The following is a 13267-nucleotide window of genomic DNA, read 5'->3' as shown; positions in this document are numbered from 1 at the left end:
AATTGTTACCAAATGAAAGGGGTATACATTTACTCTACAGACCCAGATCTTAAAGATTATGCAATAATTTCTTTGAAATCACGTTCCCAGCTATTGTTGCTGGTGTTTTAGTGTAGCCCAGCCATGCATTTCTATACACTCTCAGTTCAGTATTGGCTCATTATTTACCAGACTACTGCCAAAACTAAAAATTGTTACCAAATGAAAGGGGGTATACATTTACTCTACAGACCCATACCTATAACATTATGTAGTCATTTCTGTGAAATCATGTTCCTAGCAATTGTTGCTGGTGTTTTAGTGTAGCCCGGCCATGCATTGCTACACACTGTCAGTTCAGTACTGGCTCATTTCCATGCCAGATTACTGCTAAAACTAAAAATTGTTACCAAATGGAAAGGGGGTATACATTTACTCTACAGACCCATACCTATAACGTTGTGTAATAATTTCTGTGAAATCATGTTCCCAGCAATTGTTGCTGGTGTTTTGGTAAATGGACTGCATTTATATAGTGCTTTTATCCAAAGCCAGAGCATTTTAGGGGTTAGGTGTCTAGCTCAGGGGCACTTTGACACGTCCAGGGCGGGGATCGAACCGGCAACCCTCCGACTGCCAGACAACTGCTCTTACCTCCTGAGCTATGTCGCCCCTAGTGTATCCCGGCCATGCATTGCCATACACTCTTAGTTTAGTACTGGGGGCCTTCTATAAAATAAATCCAATGTTACAGCAGGATGATGGGGGCTCTGTACTGTAGCAGAAGCTGTTCTTCAGATCAGACATTAAACTAACCTTACATTTACACTACAGGTCTTGATGTCTTGTAGAAATTGGATCTTTTGTCAATATTTTTTGCATTACATGTCCTGTATGTGGCCTGTGTGTTTATGTGTCCATGTAGCTTGTATGACCTGAGTAACATAGGTAAGATTGGCAACAGACAGACGCTAACATGGAGCCCAGTGAAGTTACAATGATGTTTCTTTTGTTCAATGTCCATTGCTTCAAAGGCAGGACTCGTACACAGCAAAAATTGATGGTAAAATGGTAGAGAAGGGCTATCATATATTTACCGCAGTGATGTCCGCTACCTCCACGGAGAGAAGTCTTTGGATACACAATACGAGTCAGGAGCAGTGGGACCATTTTGCACACTATTTTTGATGATGAACAGTGGTTGGAAATTTTTAGAATGAGGAGAGAAACCTTTGAATATTAGTGCCAATCTTTCCCATTGCCTTTCCCAACAAAGCACTCCTTTTCGCCAGCTAGTTCCAGTCAGGAAGTGGGAGTAGGGTTGTAGTGGCTCGCTTCTAGTGCTAGATATTGCACTATTATACCTTAACTCGCTACACCACTTCTTCCTACGGCTATACATGGCCACTTGCCTCCTCTCCCTCTTGCCCCCAAACTGTTTCCCACATTTCCTCCACAGTTTGCACAAACTCCTCATCGTGCCATGAACCTCCAGCTCCATGCCATAGACAAGGAATTTTCTGAAACCTTGAAACTTGCTTGCTTTTTTCCATCTTTCTAACTATAGACTGTTTCACAGAACGGGTTTTGAGTGTTCCTCTCTACTGCAATCTTGCTCACCTGGAGACTAACCATCAGCCATGTGGTAGCCCGAGGTGCTGCTCATTTTTATGCTTTTGTTCACTGCCACAATGTTTTGACCTCAAAAACACAAGCTGAATGTGTATCATAACGGTTAGGGAACTAGGCTCGTAACTGAATCATTGAGGTTGTAGACTGTAGACTCCCAAGTAAGGACAGTTATAACAGTTGTTGATTATGACTAATGCAAATATAACAATATCAAAAATAAGGCAAAAGGCACAGGTGGAGTGGAAAAAAGAACCTAATAGAGATATTTCAATCAGTAATACTTACATATCAAGGATGACATCACCATATTCTTATGTATCCTCCTTGAGAGAATAGAAGATTTCTAATTCAGAGTAGCCTTCCTTGTTCTCCTCATCTAACACACTCTCCAAATCCATATCAGCTAGGTGAGTTATATGCCTTGGAGAAGCTCTCAAGAATAATAATATTTAGCAAAAGTTGAAGAAAAACAATGACTTACGCCTCACCAGCTGTATGTCTTTCCTTGCTAACACCGTTGCTGAATGTGAAAAGCTGTGACATTGCAACAAAACTTGCTGTTGCGCTCGGACTCACTGCTCCAAATGCCCAATTAGACACATCATACATTGTTGGAATACTGTATGTACTGGATAAAAGAATTGTTGATGAAACCAGAATGAACTGGAAAGGGCTACAACGGCATAAACAGCATGCGTGGTTTCACAACAGCTCAGTTATCATACAGGTGTTTCAAATAAGTGTATATTTCACAAACCTTTCGTCCAAGGCAATAAATAACCACTGCATCTTAGACATCTCTACACATAAAACTAATGGAAGGATTATGTATTAATTCCATATTTAGTAGATGATATTGAAAGTAGAACAATGTGGTATAATTGCACAGGAATTTCACATATTTTGCTATTTAGTGAGCAACATTTTTCACCACTGTTTTGGTATATATGCAGTGTATTCTTTACTTTATCTTGTTGTTATGATGGAATATGAATCTTTTGGTGGTGAAAGAATGTTTTTATGAACTCCCAGATAGATGCTAACTCCCGGTATAGTTGCAGATGACACTTTCATCCAAACTGACATACAATAAGTGCATACCAAAGGTCATTGAAACGACAACACAACCGATAAGGTCTGATAACGTACAGTATTCATTAAGTAACAGTTCCAGTATGCATAACCATGAACACATTAATGCTGTTCTCAATTATGTCAGCTCTAGACTGTTTGAAATGGCTGTGGTTTCTCCATTTTCTTACACCCAGAATCAGGAGTAACATTTATAGTATAGATCCTCGACCAACCTGGCTCTGTAGAAAGTGGGAAAAAACCTTTAACAGAGCATGCTATTCCGAACACTTAACATAATGTTATTACAACATTTAAAAAAAAACATTTAATTGTGCAAGTGTGTATTTTCCAGAGGATGACACTGAACCTGTGACAGTATGTTCAAGAGTACCCCCAAGTGCATCTCAACGCAAGAATCACAGTTAATACAACTCTTGTACATCTATATAAAAAACATTTCTGTCACAATATTTAATATTCTTATATCTCTTATGCAATACAATGAAACGTTTTTGTAGGCTGGTAGTCATTAATGAAAATCATATGGATATGTTGTTGCAATAATATGTTTTAAAGAAATTTCAGTCATGTTTCAGACAGCATCAACTGCCCTTCTTAGGGTCACAGAAGATCTTTGGATGACTGCCAATTCTCTGTGTTGGTGTTAGATTTAATTGCAGCATACTATTGTCAGACTGAGGAATTGGAATGGTTACCATGTTACCATTGGGTCTAATTCCCCCGCATAAAATATATTTTAATTGTTATGATGCCTATCCTTAGTGGCACTGCTCAGTTAAACCTGCTGATTTTGGTAAATTGTCAGTGTTGCATAAGTGTTAAGCTGATGGATGGTTCACAGTTTTTTTCAACTTAACTGAAGTCTTGGAACAAATCCAGTTGTTTCTGGGACCACTTTCTTCCAACAAAAAGCCCTTTACCAAAGATCTTGGTGTGTTTTTTGAACATCGTATTGAGATGGTTGCATGGCATACTATCACCAACTCAGAAACATTAATTAATGGAATTATTTAATTCGACTGAAAGGTCACATTGAGGCCATGTTAGCCATTTCTTGTAGTTCTGGTGTGGATAACACTATGGTATTTTTGTAATACTCGCTACCTACCTTTTCGTTGTCTTCCGGTCTTTTGGTCGGAAGAAAAAAAAGTGACGCTTTGACAGACAGTGCGACCTTCGCGTGCTGCAAGTCTTCCAACCACCTCAGAAAGGAGCAAGCACGGAGCGTGCGGCCTAGGCTCTTTTTGAAAATAAATATGTGGACGCGACAGTATGGGTTTGAAAGCGCATTTAGGCAGAAATATTTAATATATAGGCTATATACAGTATATATATAATTTTTTTATTTTATAATTTTTATTTGCCACGGCAAAACCTTACCAGCAGAAACGCTGCTGTTATTTGGATGATATACTACATGACCGAAAGTATGTGGACACCTGACATCCAATATCTCATCCAAAATTATGGGGTATATGAAGTTGGTCCACCCTATTCTGCTGTAACAACCTCCACTCTTCTGGAAAGCCTTTATACTAGATGTTGGAGCATTGCTACAGGGATTTGCTTCCAGTCAGGCAGAAGAGCATAAGTGAGGTCAAGCACTGATTTGGCAATTAGGCCTGGCTTTCCAACTGATCCCAAAAGTCTTGGGTGGAGTTGAGGTCAGGGCTCTTTGCAGGTCAGTCAGGTTCTTCCATGCTGATCTCGACCAAATAATTTCTATATGTGCCCGGCGGCATTGTCATGCTGAAACAGGAAAGGGCCTTCCCCAAACTGCTGCCACAATGATGGAAACACAGATACCTCTTTTCCACCAAAGCATTTCGAGGGCCGGTTCGGAGCTGGTGCCTAATTGCGAACCAGTTCTTCGCTTTTCGACAGCAAAAGAACTAGCTCTCGGCCAGGAAAACTGGTTCCAAAGCAGCACCAAGATACCTCTTTTCCACCAACGCGAACCTAGTTCTGGTTCTGGGATGGTGCTAGTGCCGGTTCGCAGTTGGTTCAACTTGCGAACCTTCTAAGAACCGGTTTGCTTCTCCACGGGGTAGAGAGCCACGTCATTACGTCACTGTATACGTCCGTATACGTCTCCGCTTTCCCAGCAACATCGTTACCTATTAAAATGTATGTCCTGTAAAAATACAGATAATAAACTGTCTAAATGTAAGAAACCAACTTCATACATATACATTTAGTTATATTATTACAGCCTTATTTACTATATCAACTTTAAGACAAGCAACATGCTCAGAATTATCTCATCGCGACCCATTAAATCCAATGGCGCAGACGTTGCGTCATAATTTCAAATTGAGAGGACAATCGAAAAATTTATTTCCGGAAATTAACATAAGTATTGTGATTAAAATATACATAGCAACTATACGCTCAAATCGCCTAGTTTCACTCACTGTGACCAAGCTGAATCGAAAATTATTCAGAAAATATGCAACTTTTAAAGATTTAATTCAATCTTCTACTGGGACTTTTGCCGTTTATTGAGGGTGTGACAGAGAATTTTGGTGCCGCTGACTATAATCGAATGTTTTTCACATTTACCGTTCGATTGAGCAAGTACCATTCAAAATAATTATGGGTTAGCACTGTCAGATTGTGCTAGTTACTTCGCATTAACCTTGTACGGCGATCAGTAAAGGCTAACAGCACAGTACCACTTAATTCTTGTCACTTCTATCACCACTGTAATGAACTACCTTCAAACTACCTTTTCTGTGAGAAATGTATTGTCGAGCTCACGCGCATACACTGCTGGCGACATTCTAAAGCTCCGTTTTGCCCTAACGGCTGTTTTATTTTGCGTCCGGCGACTTGGGTAACAGCAGTGAATATGTACAGATTCCTAGACGTTCCTATCGGCCACCCTTTCTCATATTAAATTAAATACACAAGACAGGACACTTAAATAGTATGCTAGCAAATTTATGTCAAGTTCCATTCATTTATATGGGGTGGTCGATACACGTCCCCTTAGCAACCAAAGGCTAGCGCTGGACCACCTCTGTCTTATTTGCCGGCACAGAAAAAAATCGCGAAAGTACTGAAAAAATAACCACTGGAGGACAACAAGGACATTTTTTACTACATAACTAGGTACAGGTTGTTACCAATATTTCGCCTATTTCATATATAGTTGCAAATCAGTTTACGTTTTTTCTGTCTGTCGAAGGAAGCTGGTCTCACTCTACCTGGCGGTCACAAAGTGTTAGTTGGTCTTGGTTGGTCATGATAATCCCGCCCCCAGCCCCTCACGTAAGTGGTTCTTGGTTCTATTATAATTATTATCGTTATTATTCATATTAATAATGGTGATTATTATTTTCATCATCATAATCAGTTTTAGGCTGACTTTCCATAGGTTTTAATATTATTATTACCACCAGTATCATTATTTTATTATATAAAAATAGTCTACATAATTTTAATCAAGTATATAATGTACCACTATAATTAGGGCTAACAGTTTGTCTCCCCTTGGTTTCTCACATAAGCCGCGTTTCCACCGCAGGAACTATACCCCGGAACTAGGAACCTTTTGAGGAACTCAGTGCGTTTCCACCGCAGGAACTAGGGTCTAAATTTAGTTCTGGGGGCTTTGTTTTACCCCCCAAAACGTTCCTGCTCGGGGGGTAGTACTTTCCGAAAGTACAGGAACCTTTTGGGTGGAGCTTGCAGCGCTGAACATTTCTGATTGGTCGAGTACTCGTAGCATTTGTGTTGTATTTATTTTCCGCCATTACCCGCCATGTTTGAAAATATGCAGCGGCAAACCAATTTATTTTCATAATAACTTCAAATCAAACTTGTATGTTATGCGGCGTAGTAGCCTACTTTTGGTTATAACCTGTCAACGTCTTGGAATTATAACGTGTGCTCTTCTGTTCTTTTCTTGCTTTAGTATTCGTTTTATAAAATGCTAAGCATTCGTGCTGGGACAGCATATTACGTAGGCTACCAAAACATTCAAACGGATTAATTCGGTTGCTGAATATTTTCTTCCGGATTTTCTTTGTTAGCCCGTTGTAATTGACTCAAAACGTTTGATACAGTTATGTGAGGTATGCGGTAGTTCTGCGTAATTAACATTGGTGATACAGTACAAGCAAACTGGAAATCACCTTCCGCACTTTTTATCCGGGTAAAATAACAGGTTAATTCTAGTAATCTTCGCTTTAGCTTTTTCAGACTGCCGTAATTTTACTCAAGTTTACTGCCATTTTTCAATTCCACGAAAAGACCAGGAAGACTATGGACTCATTTATGGTGCATGGTTCGCATCTGGAGGGCACACTTCGCTGCTCGGCTAGCAGTAACTTCGAAGGAAAGCAAACGGTGGCTGTACCACTACTAATTTACATTTTCACGCAAGTCCGAGTTTTCGTTCTATTCTTGTCATTTTGCGATTAGCCTATATGGAATTGACGACGAGAAAGTAATAAAACAGCAAATTGTTTACAACGTGTGCATGTTTTCTGCTGTTAATGAATGTGTTTTAGAGGATATATGAAAATCAATAAATACAAAAGTAACCATATATAGTCATTGTTGGTAACCCGTTGTATATAAGTGGAATAAACCCCTCCGGGCTGTCCCGGTTATTAGAAAAGGCTACTTCGGTGGTAGTATGGGGTTACAGAAGAAATCATATGACAGATGGACCGACGACAACGTCAGTGGGCTAATTTGCCTAATCTTCGCGGTACTTTAGACCCCGGTGGAAACGCAGACAACCATTGGCTGAAGGAACCTTTTAGTTCCTGGTAAAGTAGTTCCTGGGACTGAAAGTTCCGGGTAATTTTGGTGGAAACGCGGCTATAGTAGTTCAGTCCTCTGCCAGAAAGAAGTCTCAATAGCCTCTTCAAACAACTATCCCATTTGCAATACCTCAGTAAAGTAATTGCCACTAATTAAGCACAGACAATAATTGACATTAACAAGCTACACACATGCCTTACATTCAGTTTTTGATTGCTTACAACTAAGGACATGCTGTAGTATTTTTAAGTGTTGTACAGGGGCATGATAGGTTTATAATGTGGGAAATGTCCACATTATAAATGAGAGCAGTTATATGACATTTAATTTGCACAAAACATTTTATTAAAAATTACAAACAAATTATTTCAGCCAATTAACTAATCATGGTCTTCAAGACTTTCAATAGGATCAGGTGTCTTAGTGGTGGGCTAAAAATAAAAAATAAAACTTCATTCACACCAGCCCTTTTTGGATAAGATTAGACACCCCTGCATGGTTGCATTTTTCTTTTTACTGTAGCGACAGTCCTAGTCCTGGACTGCCAAAGTCTTCTGGATTTTGTTTCTTCCTTACGATCAGTGACTGATTCAGACCCAAGAAACCAGGTGACCTGAGTTAACTGTATAATCAACTGCTTTAACTGGTCAACTGCTGTACTACTCAAGTGCTGAGCAACAACAAAAGCCAGCAGATCCTGTGGCTCTCCATGACCAGGAGGACCACTGGCTCAAAGACATGCTTTTTGTAGCATTTAAACTTACATCTGTTTTCACTTTTCTTTCTGACTCTCCCCATATTAGATCAATGAATTGTTTTTATAAATGTTTCAATTAGAAACTCAATTGTATGACTAGTCACTTGACAATACCATTGAGGGTGCCTATGGGGACCCCTGGAGGATAACCATTGAAATAAAAGTTTAAATCCCTTCAGGTCACATGGTGGAGATGACCCACTGGCCCTAACTATAATCAAAAGAACAGTGGTCATTGAATGGTTCAGGACAACTGAGTGATTAGACCTGGCATCTCAGGCAGTCAGCTCTCTGTCTTCCATGTCCTCTTCAAAGTTAGCATTTATGTTCTGTGCCCATACAGTAGAATTCTTTTGTTCTTCATATTCCACCCAGCCATAGAGCCCAAATGAGACCAAAAGAGCACCAATCAAAATGTACAGCTTAACATTCACACACAGGAAGTTGCTGTAAGCAAAAGCGATGAGAAATCCTGTGGACTCCCACATACGATAGTTGGAGAATGCTGCAGGCCTCTGGTCAGGAAAGATAACCCCATACAGTGCTGAAATAAAGAATATAACAGCCTTACTTTTACTTCTCTGATGAAGTTTATGCTTTTTATTGCTACTTAATTTGAAACTGAAATGTTAATAGACAATCACGTCATGCCAGAGCGGTGATTTTACTTTTGCTTAAGAATTTCTCCAGTGGTCATCTGACAGTATATTAATATTACATTATTGTTTTTTCATTGTATTTTATTCACAAAAAAGAGACAAAGTGCACTACATATTATTTCAGATGCATACATGTATTTAAAACACATGGGAACATCATGACATAAATCAATTTTAATACCTGCATAAAGTGGCTATTAGACTATCTCAATTCAATTATAAATAAAAGGTCCGGGCTTTTTTGTGGTTGTAGGCATGTTGTTGCTGTTATACCCTTGGAATGATATATTAAAGTATATCAACAAGTCAAGGGCTTAGAACCAGAGGGCCGTAAGTGACATTTTTGGCGAAAATTAGTTATATATATCATATGATATATATATATATTATATATATCAAATGAAAGCTCTCTTTCTAGTTCCAGAAGGACACGTGAATTCTAAACCAATCCAGAGTCATTCATCAAAAACTGAAACACCTAACATTGAACACACTGAAATATTTGGAGTGAAAAAGGCGTATGTGCACTTACGCCTTTTTGGCCTTGAGAAATGCATCATGGGTAAAGCTTGTGGACAGCACATGAGTCAAAATGGCTGATAAGACATGCAAGTCAGCCAGGTAAACCGTGAGGAGAAGACAGTGTTTTACTGTTTAAGACGTTTTATTGAGCTTATTTCAAGATGGTGGAGACAAAGTATCAATCCAGGATTCAAAGTCAGCCCTGAGTAACAAAGGTAAGCTAAACTAAATTGGTCTTAGCAAGGTTAAAGCTAGCATTCTAGCTAGCAACTAGCTAGACAGCTGCATGTGTGAAAGGTAGCCAGATGGAATGCGACAGTGTCCATGCTGCAATTGATACAGCAGGAGAAACGTGCCTGTATACGGCCCAGAGGGTTATTATACTCTTGTGAGAGTGGCAAGGAGGAACAAGCCATATAATACAAGGTGGTTGAACTTGGGAACAGCGACTTCCTTGACTTCAAATCATTTTCTCAACGCATTGTCATTATATTACATTACATTACATTACATTTATTTGACAGAAGCTTTTATCCAAAGCGACGTACAAAAGTGCATTTCATGGTCATGGACAACTACAAACTACAGGTTCAATAAGATACAATACTTATTTTGTACAGCTATTTCTAGCCAAGAACACAGTTTAGTTGACACAGTGAACACTATTCTGACCTAACCTCTGCAAGCCAACTAGGCAGAAGAACAAGCTACAATATTAGGACAATATTAGGACAAATACAAATTACCAAAAAGTGGATTTAGAATGAAATATACAGAGTGGCGGTAGTTAGTCCAGGTATAGTTTGAAGAGATGAGTCTTCACACCACGGCGGAAGATGGGTAGTGAGGGAGAGGTTTGAAGATGGACAGGGAGTTTGTTCCACCACTGGGGATCTAGGCTGGAGAAGCTCTGTGATCCCTTTACTCGGGTGGGAGGGGGTACAAGGCGCCCTGCTGCTGCAGAGTGGAGTAGTCGAGCAGGCGTATAGGATCGAATCGTGTCCTGCAAGTAGATAGGGGCTGTCCTGTTGACTGCGGTGTAGGCGAGGGTCAGGGCTTTGAACCGGATCCTGGCAGCGACCGGTAGCCAGTGGAGTGATCGCAGCAGAGGAGTGACGTGGGAGAATTTGGGAAGGTTGTAAATGAGTCGGGCAGCGGCATTTTGAATCAGTCAGAAACAGGACCAGAGATACAGAGGGACAAGCTGTGCGTTGGCAGAAAATAAAATGGCTTCGCTATGTCAAAGAGGATCCCAAAGTGATTTGGTTAATATATGAATTTTTCTGACCCAGCATTTAGAATGCTTGAAGTTGCAAAGCAGGAGACCAGAGGGTCCCATGCAATTGAGCCAAAGAAGATGCACACAAGTCCTCCTGGGATCAGTGTCGAGAAAAAGAAAGACTTACTCGCGCTTTGCACAAATGGGAGTATACCTCACTCCTATGTGGACTTCTACAAGTCTTTGCAAGTCAGTCAGTCAGTCAGAGTAGGCTAGTATCTCATGAAAAAAAATCCATGCGAGACTTACATGATCTGTATGAAATATATTGTTATTGTTTTATTGTTATATATTTCACATTCCCAATGTTCTGTATTTTCAGTTGTTAATCGGTTGTTTGTCCAGGATTAATATTTCAGCTAAATTAATTACTGTTAATTCATTAATATAATATAGCGAGTATGTGTGCACTGTACATGTGCAGATGTGTATGTGTGTGTATGTGCGTGTTTGTGTAGTTGCTGTGTTTCCCTCTCTTGCTGCAGCTCTACTGAGAAGTACGTAGGAGGAAGCCAGATCCAGAGGATTGCTTGGCAACCGATTAGAAAGTGTCCAATGAATTGATTAAGGAAACTGTGTTGCTGTTTTCTAAAATGCATTAAAACATTTATGGATACAGAGATAAACATACCTTTATTACATACACATTATAGTGTAAACATAATTTTGTATTATCACAATAAATTACTGTTTTTTTTTAAACTCATTAATGTATGGCCTTGTTTATTGTTTTATTACATACGCCCTTTTTTATGTTTTATATGAGACAAAATGTTGGTTCCAAAAAGGCGTGTGTGACTTTTTTCCACATTTTTAAGAAATATATTTTAAAGATCTTCATAAATTTCATACTATTGTTCAAGTATATTTTCATCCAAATATGTATGCAGTTTTAATGTGGAAGATGAATCTTAATAAACACAGTCAGGACAAAGTATGGCCATTTTTTGTTTTGGCTCTCCTGTAAAGTTTGTCAAATGTCAATTGCGTCATATATAAATGGCATGTGGTTTCTGTCAAAAAGTTTGATGGATTGAAACCCCGCCCCTTTCCCCGTCCCCTGTAGTAACTGTCAAAAAGTTTGATGGATTGAAACCCCCGCCCCTTGTCCCACCCCCTGTGGTGTATTATTTTTTATAATCATTATTTAATTTTTTTTTAAATATATATAGTCATTATTTAATATAGTTTTATTTAGGTTTGATGGTTTTTAGCGTAGCATATGCGTGATTTGGCATATATTTTATTTTTATGGAAATGTTTGTTTTTAAAAGTAAGTAATCCATGAGGGAAAGTGTTGATTATCTTTGTGCTTTTTAAACGTGTTTGAAAAGGGTAGTTTTGTGTAAAAATGCTTTAGCAACTTAAAACATTTTATTGTTTTGAAACACCAATCGTCACCAAATACCCGAAAAGGCAAATTAATGCGTTAATAGGGTAACATGCGTTAAAATGTTTAAAACAAGTATAAATTATGTTAGAAAAGTTTGGTAGTTGTTTCGTAAAGTAGATTCGTTTATTAGTTAGACGAGGGGACAGCGTGTGTGTATGAGCGTTAGTTTTGTGTCAAATAGAATTTAAGAAAAGCGAAAGCATGTTAAAATTGTAAAACAATGAAAATAGCAAATACATCTTAAAATTGTTTAAAAAGCAAAGGCAAAACGTGACAGTTGTAAGTTATCAGGCTATGTGTGAAAAAAAGTTTCTTTTTAGAAAACAATGACAGAAGAGACATTTAGAGACAGAAACAAGCAAACCTAGGTTATTTTCTCTGTGGAAATCCTTCTTCGGATTGATGTCCGTAATCGTGGAGAGAGAGAGAGCAAAAAGAGCAGCTATGTCCGATGTCTAGGTCCGACTGAAATCACTGTCACACGGACAGGCTCGGCGAAAGTTTTGTGGGTGTGGCGTAGGCTGTGACGGGTTTTTGTCATGTGACAGCATGGTCTGTGGCTCGTCTTGTGAGGCGGAGGTTTGCTTTGAGGGGGGCGGACTTTTCCTAAATGTGCACCTATTTCAAAAGTTGTGAGACAACGGTCTCTTTGAAGTGTGCAAAGATCCTATGTAACATATATTTATATGAACTAGTAGCGCAACTTGGAACCCCTTTTATCATTATGTCTCCAGACGTTAACAAAAAATAGTCTATTCAATGGTAAATGGGCGGCATTTATATAGCGATTTACAATTGATGCCTCTCATTCACCAGAGCAGTTAGGGGTTAGGTGTCTTGCTCAGGGGACACTTCGACATGCCCGAACCCGCAACCCTCCGACCGACAGACCGCCGCTCTTACCTCATGAGCTAAGTCACCCCTAGTAGAGCTTTTGGTTATTAAATAACACAAAGAGCTAACATAGCCTATATTTATATGAACGAGTAGCACAAAGCGGAAACCCTTTTATCATTATGTCTCCAGACGTTAACAAAACAATAGTCTACTATGGCCTGCAGAATAGAGTTGCAATATAATAGTAGCCTAGGTCTAATTCTTATTTTTACGTAGGCTATAGCCCACGAGTGTTTTTAAAGTAGCAAAGTTTCAAAACGAATGTTTTGGGGCGCTTT

The 13267-nt window shown here is 39.1% G+C and overlaps 1 protein-coding gene across 3 annotated transcripts in view; it reads right to left on the bottom strand.

Annotated features, from left to right (window-relative positions):
* Positions 1-7926: 7926 nt before the first annotated feature.
* The window catches only part of LOC118220034 (protein unc-93 homolog A-like), a 58686-nt gene continuing 53345 nt past the window's right edge, over positions 7927-13267 (bottom strand). For all 3 annotated transcript variants that reach the window (XM_035403629.1, XM_035403636.1, XM_035403645.1), the window contains one exon: positions 7927-8783. In XM_035403629.1, the coding sequence (XP_035259520.1) occupies positions 8515-8783 (269 nt within the window). In that variant the 3' untranslated portion in view covers positions 7927-8514. The remainder of the gene's footprint in view (positions 8784-13267) is intronic.

This window comes from Anguilla anguilla, chromosome 1, assembly GCF_013347855.1.
Source record: "Anguilla anguilla isolate fAngAng1 chromosome 1, fAngAng1.pri, whole genome shotgun sequence".
NCBI lineage: Eukaryota > Metazoa > Chordata > Actinopteri > Anguilliformes > Anguillidae > Anguilla > Anguilla anguilla.
Note: the sequence above shows the minus strand (reverse complement) of the source record. Positions and strands in the feature narration are given on the sequence as shown.